This window comes from Girardinichthys multiradiatus, chromosome Y, assembly GCF_021462225.1.
Source record: "Girardinichthys multiradiatus isolate DD_20200921_A chromosome Y, DD_fGirMul_XY1, whole genome shotgun sequence".
NCBI classification, from domain to species: Eukaryota; Metazoa; Chordata; class Actinopteri; order Cyprinodontiformes; family Goodeidae; genus Girardinichthys; species Girardinichthys multiradiatus.
In genome coordinates, this window is record NC_061818.1 from 13,205,479 (window position 1) to 13,226,798 (window position 21,320).

The window sequence follows — 21,320 nt, forward strand, 5'->3', positions numbered from 1 at the left end:
ATGGCTGTCTGCTGTCATCCAGAACCAGTTACGGCTGCAAAAATTCACGAGCACACAAATATCAGATCCACTACCAATAGGCAGTCTAAAACATAAATATAGCTATATTTCCCCTCATTCCAAATAGTTTCTGAACTGTTCTGCTAAGATGGAGCCTCAATGCTCTTGCTTTGCTTCTCTCCCCTCGGAGCTCGAGGCTTTAGTGAACGGCCAGCCTTTAAAACGAGCACCGCTACGTTTAATGTCTGTCTGCGCGCTGCTAAATACCCCAGTTAAAAGCAAAGGGAGACTAACTAGTTGTATTTCATGTTATTTTGCTGAATTACAACACAGTAAAGCTCGAAAACACCACTTATGACCAGAGATTTTACATACAATACACGAGAGAGCATGCGCGCTTACCTCCAAAACAGAGTGGTTGCCAAGGAGATCGGTGCGTTACGACAAGATGAACAATAAATCACTAAGCATCCACAGACTTTTAAATAAAAAGCGCGAAAACAACCGAAGTGTGAAATTTTTAATTTAAATGAAATCAAAACTTGACCGCAATGCAGAGAACAATAATTGATTTGTTCAAAAGGAAAGACGGAAACTGAATATATATAAATATATATATATATATATATATATATTTATATATATTCTACATTGTCAAGATTCTAATTTCTGCCTTATACAGACAGCCTACAGTAAAGTAAAATATTAATACATTTTAATTAGTTTGAGTTTGGACTTGCTGAGAGAGATCTCGAGAGGGCCACAGATGAGAGCAACAACACACACACACATATTCATATACATATATATATATAAATATATATACACACATGCATATATGCCCCCAGTGCCTCCCCAGCCACCCCTCTAGCTCTGCCCCTAAGAACCAGCTGGAATTTAAAATTACTTTCACTACTGGTTAAACGTATAATAAATAATCACCTGTTTCTTGAAATGAAATGTTAATTTCTGTTCTCTGTCCTTACTTTATTTTCCCACTCATTGTGTTCTATTCTATACATCCTGGATCCTTCGACAGTGCTGTGTCAGATGGGTCACTGACACGAGGCAGAGAAAGAGGTGATGGGAAGGCAGAGCAGAGAGCAGTATGTCGGGTGCAAGGGTTGGATTTGGCCCGGTAGTGTTTTGTAGGTCCTCCAATCCAAACTGCTGCCTGGTTTGCTGCACAGGGACACCTCACACCTAAAGACAACACACAGAGTTACTGCCAGTTTATACCTCAATGCATCCATGCTGAGTTTCATATAATACATGTTTCTGAAATACACAAAATTTAAAATGCATTTATAGCTTTATTTTTTTTAAGTTGGCTGTCAAGGTGCAATAATAGAATATTATTTTTTTCCCATGAAAAATTATGAACGGTTACCTTTTGACTCTTTGAATGAATGTCTTTTTGTCTTGATCCAGACAAACAGCAAACGTTGTCCCATCCCCTTGAGCACTCATGTGCACCTTGTCCACCTTTATTTCTGATACCAAGATCTGCTCCAAACACAAGAGTCAGTCTGTTTTTTAAAGAAACTATCCAGAGATGTATTTAAGTTTCACCAATAAATGCATAACAAGAATAAAAGTGCAACCGGGTAATGGAGTATGAATTTCCACAACATGATTTTACAAAATAAAAGGATTATAAAAACTGAATTGAAGAAAGAAAGTGCTAATTCCATTTTGTTTGTATTTGGGTTGATGACATCACAAGAGGCGTGGTAACTGAACTGTTCAGCTGTTTGAGCTAGAGTTGCACTCTGAAGACCCCCAAACCATGCTGGATGAAATTGTGGATGATGTGGATGAATTGATGATGAAGACAATGATCTACTTCAGAACTTTACCTCAAACCAACCTTCTCATCTTTCTAGTTGATCTTTTCCTTTCTGTGTATATTTGCCAGTAATAAAACAAGTTAATATCAAACTGTATTTGAATCACAAGTCAAAATGTGACTGGTCAGTAGGGCAGACATGCATGGCATTTTCTGAACAGCTTGTCTCTTTCTCACTTCCTCCCTTTAGTGTAAAAACTGCAATAATAATGATGCCATGTATTGTCATGATCTGCCTCTGTTAGGTTTTGAGTTTGAGCTCCTTGTCTGCTTTCTCTACTTCGGCTTGCTATTATTTCAGTTCATTCATGTTTATTAGAATCATCATTCATTCTTGTGTTTAGATTACGTTGTGGGATTCCTGTGTTAGATGTTTTTGTTTGTGTTTTCTTGTAGATCTGTTCCTCCCTGTTTATGTTCTTTAAGTTAGTTCTATTGTTTACTTATTTCTTTCTGTTTTGGTTATTTTCCTGGATTCCTTGCTCATTTGTGTCAATTAGCCACCCCTTATCTGTTGCCTGCATGTTCTTTTCCACCAGCTGCTCCTGATTCCCCTCTGATTAGCACCCTGTGTTCATTGGTCTATTCTCCACCCTTCCTCAGTACTTATACTCCCTGGTTTTATTATTCTTCACTGGTTCCTCCTGGTTACTACCTGCTCAATGTCTGATACCCTGCCTGTGTTCCATGACCTCGGCTGTAAGTTCACCAGATTCTATTATTAAATATTCAGTTCACCATGTGTCTCCCAAACTCTTGCCTGCACTTTAGTCCAGCAAAAACTGACAGGTATAAATTGCAGATATTTACATGGTGTGGCTAACTGATCATTTGATCTGTTCCTCCCTGTCTGCTCTGCAGGAAACATTGTTGAGACTTAAAAATCAACTTAATGTAAAGTACCAACCAGACCATAATCTTGATGCAAGTCAATTTGTTTTATGACAATGTAAAGTTGATGAGCCCTTGGTATTATTTACATAAAACAATTATGGAAAGAATCTGAGTTTTCAGCCAGTTGGTACCATCCAAATTTAGCCTAATGGTAGATGTTAAATGTCAGGCTTGGTTGATCAATTCAAACTCACTTTAAACCACATTTTTAAATCAATGACGTCTTTTTGTTCTTAACTTTTCAACCATGATTTTACATTATTTAGACCAGAAGGCACCATCGTCTTTTCTTTGTCTATTCAACAAAAAACTGCTTGGTGCGATGGCTTAAACGTTTGCTGCAGCCATACAGTGTGCAAGTAAACACCTTTTAGGGAGGAAATTGATTACAAACATGTAAATATAGAGGAAAAAAGCAGGAGAAATACAGATGAAATAACTCAAAAGAACTACGATCAGTTGCCTCATGCCTTATGTGATGTCATTAGAGGCATGGAAGCTTGTCTTGGAGGGTAGATTTAATCTTGATTAAATCATGATCTACAATAAAATAGAATAACAGATAGAAAAGTGGATCATTACACATAGTTCTATAGGTACTAAACTGGTTCGGAACTGAGTTTGATTGGTTTTACAGAAAAGCCAGGGTTGTAGCTTTAAAATGGGAAGTTGTGTGTAAGCATTAGTATATTTAAACTACCCTTTACCTGGTTATAACCCTTTTTAGATTTGGAGTTCTGCTTCTTCAGAACCTCTGTCAAGGTCAGCTGCAGACCTTCTATAGAATCTGGATAAAGGAGCAAAACACAAACAAAAGTAGAAAATGAAGTTAAAGCACTTTATTTAAAAGGTGAAGCTGCAGAGCTGGGGTATGGCAATAGAGCACTGACCCAGCTGCTCTGAATTGCTGCAGGTTTTTTGAAGGTTAATCGACGTGCAGACGACATCTTGGTGGATCCACCTACTCCTCCCACTGACGGCCACCTGTACTCATGTCAAACAGGAAACAGTTAGGATTAGCTGGGGCTGGTAGAAATAGAAATGTATACTATTGTTTCTAAAGCAGGAAGTCAACGTAAAGGAACAATACCTTTTTGTAGGCCACACTCAGTGTGAGAGGAACAGCCTCCCGCTCTGCATCCATTCCCAACCTTTTGCTTGCAGCCCCTTCAGAAACAATACATCACATATGAATTCACATGCACATATGTGTATGTGTTGCTTTTTGTCTGTGTATGTTTTGCAGAGTGTGACTAACCCATGGCCTTAACAGCTCTGGCTCCAGCTGTGTGTCCCAGCTCCAAGGAATGAATGAACACTTCCTTTCTCTTCTCTCCCCCTGCCAGGGTCAGCTGTGCAAAGGAAGGAACCAGAATATTTTACACTGGGAGCGGGTCGACATGTCCTGTACATGTTGCCGTGTGAGATGATCCTCTGACCTCAGCCTGGTAGAGCTGCACCAGAATTGGCTGATCTGCATGTCTGCAGTAATAGAGAACCAAGTCAGCCAACAGGGGAAGACGATGCTCCATGCTGCCAGTGCTGGTGGAGACATCATCGTCCTTGGGAGCAGCCTGAGTCATGGGAAGTTAATATACTACAGCAGGGGTATCATGTGCACACTGATACGCAATCATTAATGCTTGACCAGAAAAGCTGCCTTTTTATATGTATTCAATTACCAAGTTAATTTCCAGGAGGCATGTGCAGATTTTAAAGACTGTGAATATAATCATTATAAATCTTAACTTAACTTTTTCAATATTCTTTGGTTTAAAGATCTCTTTATCAGCTGCCACAGGAAATGGACATAGATTTTGTTTTTCTCATACCGGATGGACGATAGAGAAACTTTGCTGCCCCTCCCCCATCGGTTGCCATGCACTTCCAAGCAGCTTGCCTAAAGAAGCCTACTATGATTTTAAAATTCAGCTGTCTTGAGATATTTCACGTCATGGCATGGAAAGGAGTGCTACCCATCATTGTTATGAAGGCAACATTGTTTTAAAGCTACAGTTAATGAGTTGAGTGGTGTGTCTCTCGAAGGTCAGTAAAGTCTAGAATTAAGGATTTCTTAGCGGATTTCAGGATAAAGTGTTTGTTTAACTTTACCAATAGGTTTTTTCTAACTGAAAGTAATATTAATGATTTGGAGTGGCCCAGCCAGAGTTCTGACTTGAATCTGATAGAGAATCTGTAGAGGGAGCCAAAGGTTAAGGTAATGGCAAAGAGGCCTTCCAAGATCAAAAACCTAAAACCCTTTAAAGATAAATTGTTAAAATACAAGCAATAACATTTATAAGTAGGGTTTGAATGTTGTAATGCCAATAAAGATTTTTCCACTGATTATTAATAGTGAGCTTTGGAATTGTTTTATTCATTTTTTTTTTTTTTTTTTTTTTTTTTTTTTACCTCCATCATGGTGGCAAGATAAATATGGCTAACCATTCAGGTGTTCTCAGTGAGGAAAACAGAAAGTTATGGATTACTCATGAATTTTACATATTTTTATGAGGGGTGGTCCATAAATGTAGTTGGCACTGTGCAAAAGATGCAGCATTTGTGACAGCTACTTTAATTTAGCCATACCCATTTTGTCTGTGGTGTCTAAATAAAAAAAAACCAAAAACAATGATTAGGATTTAATAGCTAGATTTGTTTCTTGTTCTAAAAAATCTTTATTTAAAAAAAAAAAAAAACAAACATTTACTTATATTGCCTACTGTAAAATAATAATACCTCACAGTAATTTACCTCGCAGAGCACTTCAGAGGACAAGCTGAGCAGATTGAGGACATTGCGCTCATACCAGGGATCTATCAGGCCCAACATCTCTGCTATATCTGTTGTACTGTCCTCCACTTCCTGGCCATTTAATTCCTGTCACAATACAGAAATATTAAGTAAAATTCCGTAAAGATTTTACTGAAATAAATGACCTAAATCTCTTGGATAATTATATTACATGTGTGGAGACGCTGCAGTACCTGTCCTTCTGTTGGCGTGTGACCTCCTCCTGGACTTGTAGCTCTCTTCTTGATGGGAACAAAGTAAAACTGCAGTTTGCATGTCTTAGTGAGTTGGGGACACCTTCTCTCTTTCTGCTGCAGATCACTGTATGCCCGAGCAAGCCTCCCAGCCTCTCTGTCACCTCCAAATGCAACCACCTTGACGACAGTGGGCACTTCTGGCTCATTCCCCTCATCGCAGCTCAGGATCGGCCTCCTGCGAACGCAGATGTGCCTCCGGGGAGAGGAAGGATCTACTGGAGCTGTGACGGACACATTCAGATGAGGATGTCTCATGGGAGTCCCTGAATGTTTGAGCTGGGCCCCTGTCATTAGGTAGTCTTTGGTGATGTCACCATTGTAGCCCATGCTCTGGACACGGCGGCAAGTGCTTGGACTGTGGGGTGTCTTGAAGATCAAGGAGAGACGCTCCAAACCCAAGAGGGATTTAGACTTTTTCTTGGGCTTCTTTCTAACCTTCGGATGGGTGCCTTGTCCTTCCTCAGTCTCCTCATGCGCTGTGTCCTCACTGAAGTCGCTTTCCACTCCTGATGAAGCAGACGGCACAGACCAGCTGGAGGAAAGAGAGTAACCTGAAAACGAAGAGTGCCTCGAGGAAGACGAGGTGGTGGATATCCGATGGCTTTGAATCTGATCATCCAGTTTGTTTGAGTCCAGCTCGTCTTCTTCATCAATGCTAGTGTCAATAGTATCATCCTCACATATTTTTGGGAAACACTCTGGAGGGGAATCCAGGTCAGAATCAACTGCAAGAAGGTCTTTCAGGACCTCTACATGAACGAGAAGAGTGGAATAAGAGTTGGAGATATGATACTGATGCACAGCAGCTAATGGTAGATTAATTGTTTTCAAATTACCAAAGTTATCGTCCTCCCATAAACATGTGTGACATTTGGGAAAGGGCAGCGTTAGGATTTCAACAGATCCTAAAATGAGAAGGAGATGCGTAGATCAAACAAAAAATAAGAACATGAATGTTATCATTTTATTCTTACTCCATTAAGTATCACAAACCAAAATATATTTTAACAGGATTATATCTAATAGACCAGTATGGGGTAGAGTAAAAATATGAAGAAGATAATTGAATTTTGTGTATTTATTTACAAATAAATATTTGAAATGAACACTATTCATGGAAATTTGCCCCCCCCCCCCCCCTTACTCTGATACCCCTAATCTAATAAACCCAGTGTAATCAACTGCCTACATGAGTCACTTACTTAGTAAATACAGTTTATTTTGTGTAATTTAATCTCAGTATAAACCAAGCTGTTCAATGAGGACCTTAACTAAGGCCTTCATTGAAGGCCGGACCAAACAGGCCTTAGCTGTTTGGTCCGGTCAGGGAGAAAGTTGTAAAGACGTTTAAGGCAGGTGTAAATACTGAAGTAATATCCCAAGCTTTGATGACTGGCATCAGGACAACCCTAAACATTCAGCTACAGCCCAGTTCAAGCCCAATCTAAATCCTTTTAAAAACTGTGGCAAGACATGGTGGTCACAAGCGCTCTTCATCCAGTCTGACTGAAATTGAGCTATTTTGGAAAGAGGAATGGTCAAAAGTATTAGTCACTAAATGTGCAAAGCTGGTAGAGGCATACTTCAAAAGAAATGGTGTTATAACTGCAGTGAAAAGTGGTTCTGACTCAGGGGTCTGAATGCAGTTGCACGCCAAAGTTTTGTATTTGTAAAACGTTTCACAAACCATTTGACTTAACCACGTGAAAATTTATATACATTAAAGCTTGTGGCTGCAACTTGACAAATCTGGGAAAGTCCTAGGGCTATGAATACTTTTGGAAGGCACATTATATGGGGTTTGTCTCCGGTGTTCTGTGCCTTACCAGTCTCTGAGCAACCATCCCTAGAAGGGACAGCAAGACTTTCTCTGAGCTTCTCCAAGCTGTGGAGTAGACCCTCCCTAGCAGTCGTATTATTTGGCACAGAGGTCGCTGTCTCCATGCTGCCAGTTATGGTCTCCAAAAGCTGTTCCAGCTCATATAACTCTTTTTCCTGATGTTAAATAAAGAAGGATATTATTTTAAAAAGACAAGAACAAAGTGGTACTACAACTAAAATGTGATCTATAATGTTTGCTATTTACCTGCAGAGCAGCGTGGAGAGCCTGCAGGTCCAGTTTGTTACCAAAAGCAGCCTGAAAACTGTGCAGGATAAGAGTTGTAATGACGTTTCTGTTGGAATAATTGATGGTACTGAGCTGCTCAGAGGCCAACTGGACCTCCTGAGGGACATCACCACCTGGGCTCACCAACAGCACCATTCTGATGAAGACAGTGATTCATTTTTACGTAAGATGTATCCATTTTTAATGTGTAATCTATTGTTCATTTCTAGGAACTTGAATTAGGTACTTACATGGTTTTAGAGCAGTTGACATCAGGGGAAATTGCCTGCTCCGTCCTTACCAATCGTTGAAATGAAATACCTGCAATAAAAAGGCAATGAAGTATGAACAACAGTGGGTGAACACTGTTCAACAGGAATGTAGCACAGTAAATGTTTTAATAGCTTAGACTCCCGAACTCAATATTTATTTCATAGTAAAGTTAATTTTGTACTTTAGATGGAAACATACTATATATAAAAGCGGTGGAGGTAATCGAGGATTAGCAATAATTTTCTTATTTTTGGTCAAGTACACAGTTTAACAAGAGGAAGCAGTGAGGGTTGGACATGTCAAGATAAAGAGCTGAACAAGAGATTGATTAGACAGAATCTCCACAGAGAGGTGGTTAAAACAGGTGTGCCCAAAGTGTGGCCTGGTGGCCATTTGCGGCCCTCCAAATGATTTTGTGTGGCCTTTAACCAAAGTTCAAGAATGGTACATTTTTGGCCCATCAACACAAGCAGTTGATGCAGATAGACTTTTTTGTGCACAATTTTCACTGATGTGAGGCCTTTAAATAAAATTGCATCCACTGACATTTGCTCAAAAGCAGGCTCAGGCGCAGTCTTTTATTAAACTTTGCCTAATAACGTAGGAAAGAGTGACTCATATTTGGTTCGTGCTGCTGAAAATACACAAAGAAATTAGCTAGACCAAGTCAAAAGGAAACAATCAACAAGTTAGGAAATGTTATGGCATTCTACTGTTGGGAGTAACCTTTATTATTATGCTTGTAGCAGTTCTAATGTTTCCCTTTTGTTACAATAGGATAAGAAGGCTCATCGACACACAGTACAAGGATAAATGGCCCAAGGTTTGTCATAAATGACCTGAAGCTGGGGCACTGGGGTAGATAGTGGAGCAGCCGGTATAACTGGGTTGATTAGAAACCTACAGCACACTTAGATTAAGGATGGACACCCGCTACTACACAATCTAACAGATAGACACCACAATGGTGACACATAGTCTACTGATAATCACTGAGGGAGGGAACATCCGTTGCATTGGAGTGCCAGATATAAAACTACATGTGACCTTCTATTGTGGCTCTTCGTCATGCTTACACAGACGGCAACGGTCCGAGACGGGAACCTCAGCGCTGATTTCTGTAATCATTCCTCTGTCTTAACTTAGATTAAAAAGAGCTAAAAGTTAGAAACTGGTTAAGAGTCGTTCCTTTAAGAGTCTTTAGATAGTCTCCTGTAGAGACTCACAATAAGAAACACAAAATGCAATTAGAGAAGTTTGAATGCTGAGAAGGACATGAACTTGAATGAACGTATTAGAGTTAGACTTAGAATTGTCTTCCCCCCGGGATCCGATACTGGTGAAGGAGAGGAGGCCTGATGATAAGAGAACTGGAGAAGCTGGGAATCGATGGAGGCGATGGGGTGGAGGAGGGTCGAAGTTTGGCTGACAGCTGAATGGGAGACTTTAAATGCGGAGCCTTGAAGGATCATTGGCTGAGGATTACTGCAGACTTGATGCTGATTGGTTGGAGCGAAGACACACGGAGGAGCCATTTTATGAAGCTGGAGGAGTGGGTGAGTCTCCCAGATTTGTTATCACTCCATTTGTCATTGTCTTTTTCCTTGTTTCCCTGGAAATAAACCTTTGAAAAGTTTTACTCTTGTATGTATATTGGACTCTTTTGAATAATAGGCTACTGCCTCAACTAGGGTCTGGAGTCTGGAGACTCAACCTGGGCGCTCTTTGCCTGTGACTCCCCGTGGCTCCCCCCCACAGCTCCACCCTGTGGCCATCGATATCACTGCCGTACTGTTGAAAATAGCTGTGGACTACAAGTACTCCGCTGCTGCGCAGGGGCGGCTGCTGTATTCGGATCTACAGGAAGTAACTAAAATTACACTGTGAACGTGATGAATGATAAAATTGAAATGGTAAAAATGGAAGCGCTAAAATCAAGGCAGTGAATGAAAACAGAAAACGTTGAATTTGATAATCTTAATATTTATAACATTAATATTTACCATGTTATCATTTTAATGACCTCCAAATTCACAGATTCTAATTTTTACAAAGAAGAAATTAATCACATGTTGGTTTTTACGGAACTCAATTTTACCATGTTCAGTATTTCACACCTTCAATTCATTTCAAGTTGATTTATGTTACATTGACCCCTCATAGTTGTCCACCTGTGTGGACATGTGAAAAACTGTTGTGTCATAGAGTGGTTTCAGGTTGGATCAGCTTGCAGGGAGAACTATTACTATAAAAACTAACCGAGAGGGAACTACAGGTCCTTCTCAAAATATTAGCATATTGTGATAAAGTTCATTATTTTCCATAATGTCATGATGAAAATTTAACATTCATATATTTTAGATTCATTGCACACTAACTGAAATTTTTCAGGTCTTTTATTGTCTTAATACGGATGATTTTGGCATACAGCTCATGAAAACCCAAAATTCCTATCTCACACAATTAGCATATTTCATCCGACCAATAAAAGAAAAGTGTTTTTAATACAAAAAACATCAACCTTCAAATAATCATGTACAGTTATGCACTCAATACTTGGTCGGGAATCCTTTTGCAGAAATGACTGCTTCAATGCGGCGTGGCATGGAGGCAATTAGCCTGTGGCACTGCTGAGGTCTTATGGAGGCCCAGGATGCTTGGATAGCGGCCTTTAGCTCATCCAGAGTGTTGGGTCTTGAGTCTCTCAACGTTCTCTTCATAATATCCCACAGATTCTCTATGGGGTTCAGGTCAGGAGAATTGGAAGGCCAATTGAGCACAGTGATACCATGGTCAGTAAACCATTTACCAGTGGTTTTGGCACTGTGAGCAGGTGCCAGGTCGTGCTGAAAAATGAAATCATCTCCATAAAGCTTTTCAGCAGATGGAAGCATGAAGTGCTCCAAAATCTCCTGATAGCTAGCTGCATTGACCCTGCCCTTGATAAAACACAGTGGACAAACACCAGCAGCTGACACGGCACCCCAGACCATCACTGACTGTGGGTACTTGACACTGGACTTCTGGCATTTTGGCATTTCCTTCTCCCCAGTCTTCCTCCAGACTCTGGCACCTTGATTTCCGAATGACATGCAGAATTTGCTTTCATCTGAAAAAAGTACTTTGGACCACTGAGCAACAGTCCATTGCTGCTTCTATGTAGCCCAGGTCAGGCGCTTCTGCTGCTGTGTCTGGTTCAAAAGTGGCTTGACCTGGGGAATGCGGCACCTGTAGCCCATTTCCTGCACACGCCTGTGCACGGTGGCTCTGGATGTTTCTACTCCAGACTCAGTCCACTGCTTCCACAGGTCCCCCAAGGTCTGGAATCGGCCCTTCTCCACAATCTTCCTCAGGGTCCGGTCACCTCTTCTCGTTGTGCAGCGTTTTCTGTCACACTTTTTCCTTCCCACAGACTTCCCACTGAGGTGCCTTGATACAGCACTCTGGGAACAGCCTATTTGTTCAGAAATTTCTTTCTGTGTCTTACCCTCTTGCTTGAGGATGTTAATAGTGGCCTTCTGGACAGCAGTCAGGTCGGCAGTCTTACCCATGATTGGGGTTTTGAGTGATGAACCAGGCTGGGAGTTTTAAAGGCCTCAGGAATCTTTTGCAGGTGTTTAGAGTTAACTCGTTGATTCAGATGATTAGGTTCATAGCTCGTTTAGAGACCCTTTTAATGATATATGCTAATTTTGTGAGATAGGAATTTTGGGTTTTCATGAGCTGTATGCCAAAATCATCCGTATTAAGACAATAAAAGACCTGAAATATTTCAGTTAGTGTTCAATGAATCTAAAATATATGAATGTTAAATTTTCATCATGACATTATGGAAAATAATGAACTTTATCACAATATGCTAATATTTTGAGAAGGACCTGTATATACTGTAAACCAAGGCTGGGGAAAGAACAACTAATATTAAGGGGAACAAGGGGAACAAGCAACTAAATCATAACAAAAAGAGGTCTAAAGCCAGGAGGAAGAAACTAACAAAACTAAGCACAACGCTGCAGTAAACAAGCCTAAATAAACTACTCAATCAAAACACACTAAAAACCAAAGCAAAGTCCAAAATGGCAGATCCTGACAGTTTGTGAAGCTCATGTTTAACAATAATGAATTCATTCTTTTTTCTCAAGCCTAAAAATGATGGAAAACACTTGGAGAGAGCATTCGGAATAGGTGAAAATATCATAATTATTGCATAGAAGGGTTTTTTAGTGTAGTTCTTCTTTGTATGTATGGTATACATACTGTACAGCCTTTTATTACCAATGTATAGGTGTATTTCTGTTTTCCATCTGCCTGTCACTTTGCTGCCGATTCACCAAACCTCCCTATTGAGACACAAATAAAGGAATATTCTATTCTATTCAAAAATACTTTATTAATCCCAAAGGGAAATTAAATGTAGTTGTAGCTCATATATACTATTTGGCTGAATGCAAACATGTAGAACCAGAGGGGTCCATGGCTGAGGTTGAAGATAAAACATTTGAGGTGTTACAGGAAACTGTGGGTCAAAGGAGGGTGGGATGTCTGGCTGAGAGCAAGAGGGGAGGATGCTGAGCTTGTTTCTGAACTGAACCTATTAAAGAATGTGTTTAATTCATTGGCTCTGTCCAGACCTCCATTGGTCTGATTGTCCTTCTTGAAGTCGGTGATCTTCTTCATCCCTGACCAAACATCTCTGATATTGTTTTGCTGGAGCTTGCGCCAGCTCTCCAGCTTCTATTCTATTCTAGTAAAATGTAACTCTTTATTAATGGCTCAATGCGGCTAACTAGGCTGTTTTGTAAAATTTTTATTTAGATAAAGAAAATTGTTGCTAGATGACAGTGAAAGGGCATTTATAAGAAAAATGGCTAGTATATCCAGTGGGAGTTCCGTTGTAGCTTCATGGAACACCCTATGTTTGTCTGAGCAATTTGACTCTCACAAACAAAAACTAATGTAAAATTGTATTTTAAATGACACAAACTTTGATAAATAAAGTAAGTAAGTAAATATAAAGAAAATATATTATATATTTTAAAATATATTTTAAAATGATGATCTCAATTATTAAGAGAAAAACTATGTGAACCACCCTGGCCCTGTGTGAAAAAAGTAATATCTTACTAAACCTATTGGTTTTACCATCCTTGGTGACAGCAACTGCTATGAAGCATTTGTGATTTACACCGCTCTGGAGGAATTTTGGCCCACTCCTCTTTGCAGAATTGATTTAATTCAGTCGTACAGCAAGATTTTTAAACCACGACTAGAATATTTAAAGCCATAACGCAGCAACTCATTCGGATTTAACTCCAGACTGTTGTAGGCCAGTTCTATAACTTCATTTCATTTATTCAGTCAGAACAATTCAGAGGTGGTTGGTATGCTTTGAATCATTGTCCTGCTGCACAACCCAGATGCATTTTAGTTTAAGGTCACAAACACATTGCCCTTCAGGATCCTCACACTACCACCACCATGTTTGACAGTCAACATGATGTTCTGTTTCTGAAATTGTGTGTTAGTTTTCCACCAGATTAAACAGGTAACACACTTTCCAAAAGGTTCCACTTTGGGAGTCTTGGGAGTCATAAAGATGTGTTTTTCCAGCAATTGTACCTTGGAATTCTCCCATGGAGGCCATTTTTGTTTGCTCCTTGATGTTGGATCATGAACTCTGACCTTAACTGAGGCCATTGAGGCCTGCGGAGCTTTAGGTGTTGTTCTTGGTTCTTTGATGTACTTTTGAAATCATTTTGTTAGGCTGAACATTCTTGGGAAGGTTGGTAACTGCTTTATGTTTTTGTTACTTCATGTTGACAGACTGGCTCTATTTTATAGATTTTTTGATTCCACATGCTTTTATCCTTCAGTAAATTATTGAAACCATAATTTAAAAATGGCATTTTGTATTTACTCAGGTTCTCTATGTCTGGTATTAAAATTGGTTTAAGGATCTGAAACGGTTGTGACAAAGAAGCAAATCCAGTGGAAATCTGTTAGAAGGGAAATACTTTTCTTTGACACCTTTATATAAACGTTTGTACAACCTGGTGCCCGAATCTCCTGGTCAATGACAATTAGTAAACTTTTGCAGGCAGAGCTACAAGGCTCTGGCCAGGCCAGGAACTGGTGGAACAACAGATAGGCCTCCTGCAGCACACTGCAAGCTGGAGCTAAATAAGGGGTCTAGAAGACAGAAAGAAATTGTTTGATATAAAACAAAATGCTGATTTAATGCATAACAAACACAAAAAAAAGAAATTGGTCACGTGTTCCTTTTCTGCACACAAATGATTAAAACTCACTCTGAGAAGAGCTGCAGAGAAAAGGAGGGTCAGGGGCACCACCAGTTCATTCCGACACTCCACCAGCACCTGCAGAACAATACAAAATCTGAAATAAAAACAGACATTCACCTTTGACATTACAACTTGAGACAGCATTGCTGGTTGTGGTTTTTTTTCACCTCCTTTGTTTTTTGCAGTATTTTTTGCAGAAGGATGAGGAAGTTGTGGGGATGCCTCTTCACATGTTCCTCCAAACACCAGCGGCTTATGCACAGTCCAGCTGGTTTGAAAGACAAAAACACACAACCTGAACTCAGGCACAGTTCCCTTTTAGGCTTCATTCTGATGTAAATCTGTAAAGAGCTTTATTTGACAATTCATGTAAAAAAGAAGTGATGAATGTCACTGAATGTCACCGATATCCACACACCAGTTTCTATTCTTGATGACTTTATGAATGAAACTGTTCCGTTAGATATTTCAAAACTAATGTTGCTTGATTCTGCTGGTGTGTCACCACTTTCAGTTCCCATTTTGTCTAGGAACCCAACAACAAGCCTCCTGTTGGTTAGTTGGATATTTAACTGAATTTGATTGTTTTCACACAACATCTTACGCTAGCCTTATCATAGTATATAAATGTTTTTCCTCCTCCAGGCTCTTCATCTTGGTCATACTTCTCGTTTCATAGCATCAGTGTGAAAGCAAGTGTAGTTTGGGATTCTTACCATTCCACAGCTGCTTGTCGGGAGAGTTGATTCCCAGGTGACAGAGGCAGCGCTCGAGGCTATGCTGGATACGGTCCTCAGTGCACGAGCTCTGCTCCATCGTCTGCAAAATCATCCCAACATCCACAGGTGTATGAGAAAAGACAAACCAAGAGGAAGTTCTTTCTGTTTGCCTCTGTTCCTGGCGAACCAAATGGTCCCGTCAGTTGACCCAACTTCCTGCTGTTGTCGTTGTCAGTAAACAATAATCATTGTTGCTCCGTTCCAGAGACAAAACAGCTCCAACCCGAGATAAAAGGCTTGCTCATACACAGAGAGATTCAACCAATGTTTGAGTGCTTGGGAGAAGATGTCAGGACTGAAACAAGCCGAAACTTCCCATTAGTGAGTGATACTCTGTCTGAGTGAACCGGAGATGAGCTGGTGGAAAACAAACGTCACAACTTCTACTTTTTCTGCTTAAAATTAGCCGTCTGTAATAGGTTGGTAATGACTCACACTTACGATGGAAATTAATCTTACAGAAGGTCAACTCCATTTTAGATGCCCCCAAAACTCTTCCCTCAAATTAACCTATAAGCTCAAAATTGAAATGACTATGAATAGTTATGTCTATTTAAAATAGCCAGGGCTGGGCCTGCAGAGGTAAAGTAAAACTGACCTGACGTCAACAAGCAAGATTATATGAGCTTTCATGTTTGACGTGGATGATGACGAAATCTGATGATGACTTAAAGACGAAATTCTGAGGAATTTTAGATGCTTGGGAGTAAAAATGGATCCTACCCTGAAACTTCATAGTTCATTAAACTCTGTGGTGAAATTTGCTTTTTTTAGTTGTGACGTTTGTCAAAAGTTAAGCTTTTTCTGTCCAAAAGCAACTTGGAGACAGTGATAAACTTTTAAAAAGCAGGCGTCCTGATTCCTGTTATGTTCCCTTTTTAGGAATTACTGTGACTTCCACAGCTTGCCTACAACTGGTGCAAAATGCCAACCGTTCGATTTTTAACTGGTACAAGTAAACATGAGAACATTTCTCCAACTTCTCAGTTTATTTCTGGATTAATTTTAGAAACTTGATTTACTTTATAAGTCTAAACTGCTGCACCCATGTGTCCCATCCTATTCCCTCCGATCATCAGGACCAGATGCTTTTAGTGGTTCCAAAGAAACGATGTGAACAGAGAAGTGATCAGGCTTTCATTGTTGAAGTTCCTAAACTGTGAAAGGACTTGTATTTATCGAACTTCTGTTTTTGTGCTTAGATTTGTCTTTTATTTCATTACCTGTTTGTTGGTTTCAATGGGTTTTCCTGTGCCCTAAGATGACGTGTTGGGAATAGAATAGTCTTTATTGTCATTGTACTGGGGGTACAATTGGCCCTATACAAATAAACTGAAATGAATTTAATTTATTTGAAGTTATATATAATCTTGTAGGGAATTTACACAAGGATTTAAGTAAAAAAAACAAAAAAAAAACATGCTCTAATTTACTTTTTAAAAAACAGCTTGCTGACTGTAGCTTTAAAAGAGTGCTAGCTTAATAATGCCTTATTCGTACCGGTCTGCTTCACTGTCGTCATGACCGCAAATCCTGTGTGAAAAAATTATTTAGAAATGGCGACTTTAACTCCTAATACAGCAATGGTGACTGTTGGTGCATCTGACATGCGATGAGCATCGCATTGCAAACGACCTGGTGTCATCTAGCGGTCACAATGGGGAGGACATCTGGTTGTTATTTTGCAGCATGAAGCTGTATTTGAAATATGATGGACTAGGATGGATTTGAAACTTTTGCCGTCATTGAAATTGAAAGTTGTTTAGTAACGTCATCAGCAAAATAAGGTACCTAAGACTGGGAAATTTGTTTAACTTGTGTTATATCAAACCATTCCTCATGTTGCATCATACGTACAGGGGTTGGACAATTAAACTGAAATACCTGTCATTTTAGTGTGGGAGGTTTCATGGCTAAATTGGACCAGCCTGGTAGCCAGTCTTCATTGATTGCACATTGCATCAGTAAGAGCAGAGTGTGAAGGTTCAATTAGCAGGGTAAGAGCACAGTTTTGCTCAAAATATTGAAATGCACACAACATTATGGGTGACATACCAGAGTTCAAAAGAGGACAAATTGTTGGTGCACGACTTGCTGGCGCATCTGTGACCAAGACAACAAGTCTTTGTAATGTATCAAGAGCCACGGTATCCAGGGTAATGTCAGCATACCACCAAGAAGGACGAACCACATCCAACAGGATTAACTGTGGACCCAAGAGGAAGCTGTCTGAAAGGGATGTTCGGGTGCTAACTCGGATTATATCCAAAAAACATAAAACCACGGCTGCCCAAATCACGGCAGAATTAAATGTGCACCTCAACTCTCCTGTTTCCACCAGAACTGTCTGTCAGGAGCTCCACAGGGTCAATATACACGGCCGGGCTGCTATAGTCAAACCTTTGGTCACTCATGCCAATGCCAAACGTCGGTTTCAATGGTGCAAGGAGTGCAAATCTTGGGTTGTGGACAATGTGAAGCATGTATTGTTCTCTGATGAGTCCACCTTTACTGTTTTCCCCACATCCGGGAGAGTTACGGTGTGGAGAAGCCCCAAAGAAGCGTACCACCCAGACTGTTGCATGCCAAGAGTGAAGCATGGGGGTGGATCAGTGATGGTTTGGGCTGCTATATCATGGCATTCCCTTGGTCCAATACTTGTGCTAGATGGGCGCGTCACTGCCAAGGACTACCGAACCATTCTTGAGGACCATGTGCATCCAATGGTTCAAACATTGTATCCTGAAGGCGGTGCCGTGTATCAGGATGACAATGCACCAATACACACAGCAAGACTGGTGAAAGATTGGTTTGATGAACATGAAAGTGAAGTTGAACATCTCCCATGGAATGCACAGTCACCAGACCTAAATATTATTGAGCCACTTTGGGGTGTTTTGGAGGAGCGAGTCAGGAAACGTTTTCCTCCACCAGTATCACGTAGTGACCTGGCCACTATCCTGCAAGAAGAATGGCTTAAAATCCCTCTGACCACTGTGCAGGACTTGTACAGGTCCTTCTCAAAATATTAGCATATTGTGATAAAGTTCATTATTTTCCATAATGTCATGATGAAAATTTAACATTCATATATTTTAGATTCATTGCACACTAACTGAAATATTTCAGGTCTTTTATTGTCTTAATACGGATGATTTTGGCATACAGCTCATGAAAACCCAAAATTCCTATCTCACAAAATTAGCATATCATTAAAAGGGTCTCTAAACGAGCTATGAACCTAATCATCTGAATCAACGAGTTAACTCTAAACACCTGCAAAAGATTCCTGAGGCCTTTAAAACTCCCAGCCTGGTTCATCACTCAAAACCCCAATCATGGGTAAGACTGCCGACCTGACTGCTGTCCAGAAGGCCACTATTGACACCCTCAAGCAAGAGGGTAAGACACAGAAAGAAATTTCTGAACGAATAGGCTGTTCCCAGAGTGCTGTATCAAGGCACCTCAGTGGGAAGTCTGTGGGAAGGAAAAAGTGTGACAGAAAACGCTGCACAACGAGAAGAGGTGACCGGACCCTGAGGAAGATTGTGGAGAAGGGCCAATTCCAGACCTTGGGGGACCTGCGGAAGCAGTGGACTGAGTCTGGAGTAGAAACATCCAGAGCCACCGTGCACAGGCGTGTGCAGGAAATGGGCTACAGGTGCCGCATTCCCCAGGTCAAGCCACTTTTGAACCAGAAACAGCGGCAGAAGCGCCTGACCTGGGCTACAGAGAAGCAGCACTGGACTGTTGCTCAGTGGTCCAAAGTACTTTTTTCGGATGAAAGCAAATTCTGCATGTCATTCGGAAATCAAGGTGCCAGAGTCTGGAGGAAGACTGGGGAGAAGGAAATGCCAAAATGCCAGAAGTCCAGTGTCAAGTACCCACAGTCAGTGATGGTCTGGGGTGCCGTGTCAGCTGCTGGTGTTGGTCCACTGTGTTTTATCAAGGGCAGGGTCAATGCAGCTAGCTATCAGGAGATTTTGGAGCACTTCATGCTTCCATCTGCTGAAAAGCTTTATGGAGATGAAGATTTCATTTTTCAGCACGACCTGGCACCTGCTCACAGTGCCAAAACCACTGGTAAATGGTTTACTGACCATGGTATCACTGTGCTCAATTGGCCTGCCAACTCTCCTGACCTGAACCCCATAGAGAATCTGTGGGATATTGTGAAGAGAACGTTGAGAGACTCAAGACCCAATACTCTGGATGAGCTAAAGGCCGCTATCGAAGCATCCTGGGCCTCCATAAGACCTCAGCAGTGCCACAGGCTGATTGCCTCCATGCCACGCCGCATTGAAGCAGTCATTTCTGCAAAAGGATTCCCGACCAAGTATTGAGTGCATAAATGTACATGATTATTTGAAGGTTGACGTTTTTTGTATTAAAAACACTTTTATTGGTCGGATGAAATATGCTAATTTTGTGAGATAGGAATTTTGGGTTTTCATGAGCTGTATGCCACAATAATCCGTTTTAAGACAATAAAAGACCTGAAATATTTCAGTTAGTGTGCAATGAATCTAAAATATATGAATGTTAAATTTTCATCATGACATTATGGAAAATAATGAACTTTATCACAATATGCTAATATTTTGAGAAGGACCTGTATATGTCATTCCCAAGACGAATTGATGCTGTATTGGCGACAAAAGGAGGCCCTACACCATACTAATAAATTATTGTAGTCTAAAACCAGGTGTTTCAGTTTCATTGTCCAACCCCTGTACATACAGTATATCTACTGTCGCTATTTTCAAATTAACAACTTCTACTTAATGTAGCATCTGCTTGACAGCAAAAACATATTTTTTAAATGTATTGTACTTGTCAGTAAAATCAGACTGTAAGGGCTTAACCTATGGGAAAGGTTAAAGACCATAACAACACACCATTCTATTAGGATTTTATGAGGTCTTTTTTCCCCAAACACTTTTTACCGGTTAGGGTATAATGTTTATGTTTTATCTTCTTCATTACTCAAGGACAACTTCTTCAGCCCTCTATAATGACCACATGCACTCAGCATTTCAACATCAAAGTTAAAGATTTTTAAATATATTTTCTAGTTTTAGCTCTTTTGTCCTCAAAGGCACCTGAAATGTTCCACTTTATTAAGGCAGACGCTACATTGTCCGCTGAGGAAACAGGTGGTGATCCACTGTAAGTCAGGTAGCACTGTCCAGCACTTTTGAGCAAGCCTGATCTGTCACAAAATGCCAACTGCTGCCCAGAATCATTAGGCTTAATGCTGATACTGTCCAACTGGCATAAAGACCTGCAGTTTACTAGTCCATAGAGACACTGATTGTAAAGCCTAAAAAAAACAAAACTAAATGCAAACACAAAAGTGTGACATCCTGGTTAAACTAGTACATGGTTAATAAGAGGAACAGGAAATATGCAGAGGTTGAATAATACTATGCAGATGTGATGTTAGCTACATAAAAAAGGCTTGTTTCTCCTGTAAAGAGGCAGCACAAAAAAAAACTAAAAATATCATATATGTAACTTAGAAAATCCAAATTAGACAGTATATGACACAAAACATACCACTTCATTTTCAGATGAGATGCAAAATTTACATCACATTATTTGAGAAAGGCATAACTCTTACCACTAATTGCATTAATCAGTGTCCCAGATCAGCCCGGATCAGCCACAGCTGAGAGACGTCGGCCGGCAGTAGGAAATACCAAGACCACATCCTCTTGTGTTGGTGCCTTCCAAAAACAAAACCCTCCAACTGTGCAGTCAAGACAGCAAGGGTTGCAAAACAGGAACTGAGTCTTTTTGCTGAAGTAGTTTACATATGTGCTGCTGCTGCAGGAGGCGGAGTCTTCTGTCTGACAGATGTCACCTGACCCTTTCGAAATCAGGTAGGACGCCTCTACTAACCTCTGCTCATGTTCAGTCAAATTAAAAGAAAGTAAACCAAGTTTTCAGTGTACACCTCAAATATATCAAAACCCACAAGAGATTACACAATGTCCACAAGGTGACCCTTGCTGCTTCCGTAGGATCTGATAGGAGAAGTAACACTTTAATTGACAGGCCATC

The 21,320-nt window shown here is 40.3% G+C and overlaps 1 protein-coding gene across 1 annotated transcript; it reads right to left on the reverse strand.

The window, feature by feature from the left end:
• Positions 1 to 767: 767 nt before the first annotated feature.
• LOC124864076 (phosphoinositide 3-kinase regulatory subunit 5-like) lies at positions 768 to 20,971 on the reverse strand. Its single transcript, XM_047358698.1, has 18 exons — positions 20,878 to 20,971; positions 15,192 to 15,294; positions 14,643 to 14,743; positions 14,482 to 14,550; positions 14,224 to 14,362; positions 8,152 to 8,221; positions 7,880 to 8,057; positions 7,620 to 7,788; positions 6,630 to 6,698; positions 5,731 to 6,542; positions 5,498 to 5,623; positions 4,183 to 4,317; positions 4,002 to 4,095; positions 3,834 to 3,910; positions 3,634 to 3,727; positions 3,451 to 3,530; positions 1,391 to 1,506; positions 768 to 1,203 (listed from the first exon to the last, which is right to left on the reverse strand). The coding sequence occupies exons 1-18, from the start codon at positions 20,887 to 20,889 to the stop codon at positions 1,056 to 1,058; spliced, it is 2,592 nt and encodes an 863-aa protein (XP_047214654.1). The 5' UTR covers positions 20,890 to 20,971; the 3' UTR covers positions 768 to 1,055.
• Between the last annotated feature and the right edge of the window lie 349 nt (positions 20,972 to 21,320).

Coding starts and splice junctions, on each gene's coding strand:
- LOC124864076 (XM_047358698.1), bottom strand. Junction 8,058..8,151: donor GTCAACTGCTCTAAAACCAT/GTAAGTACCTAA, acceptor TGTCTTCATCAG/AATGGTGCTGTTGGTGAGCC. Junction 4,318..5,497: donor CCTCTGAAGTGCTCTGCGAG/GTAAATTACTGT, acceptor CCCATGACTCAG/GCTGCTCCCAAGGACGATGA.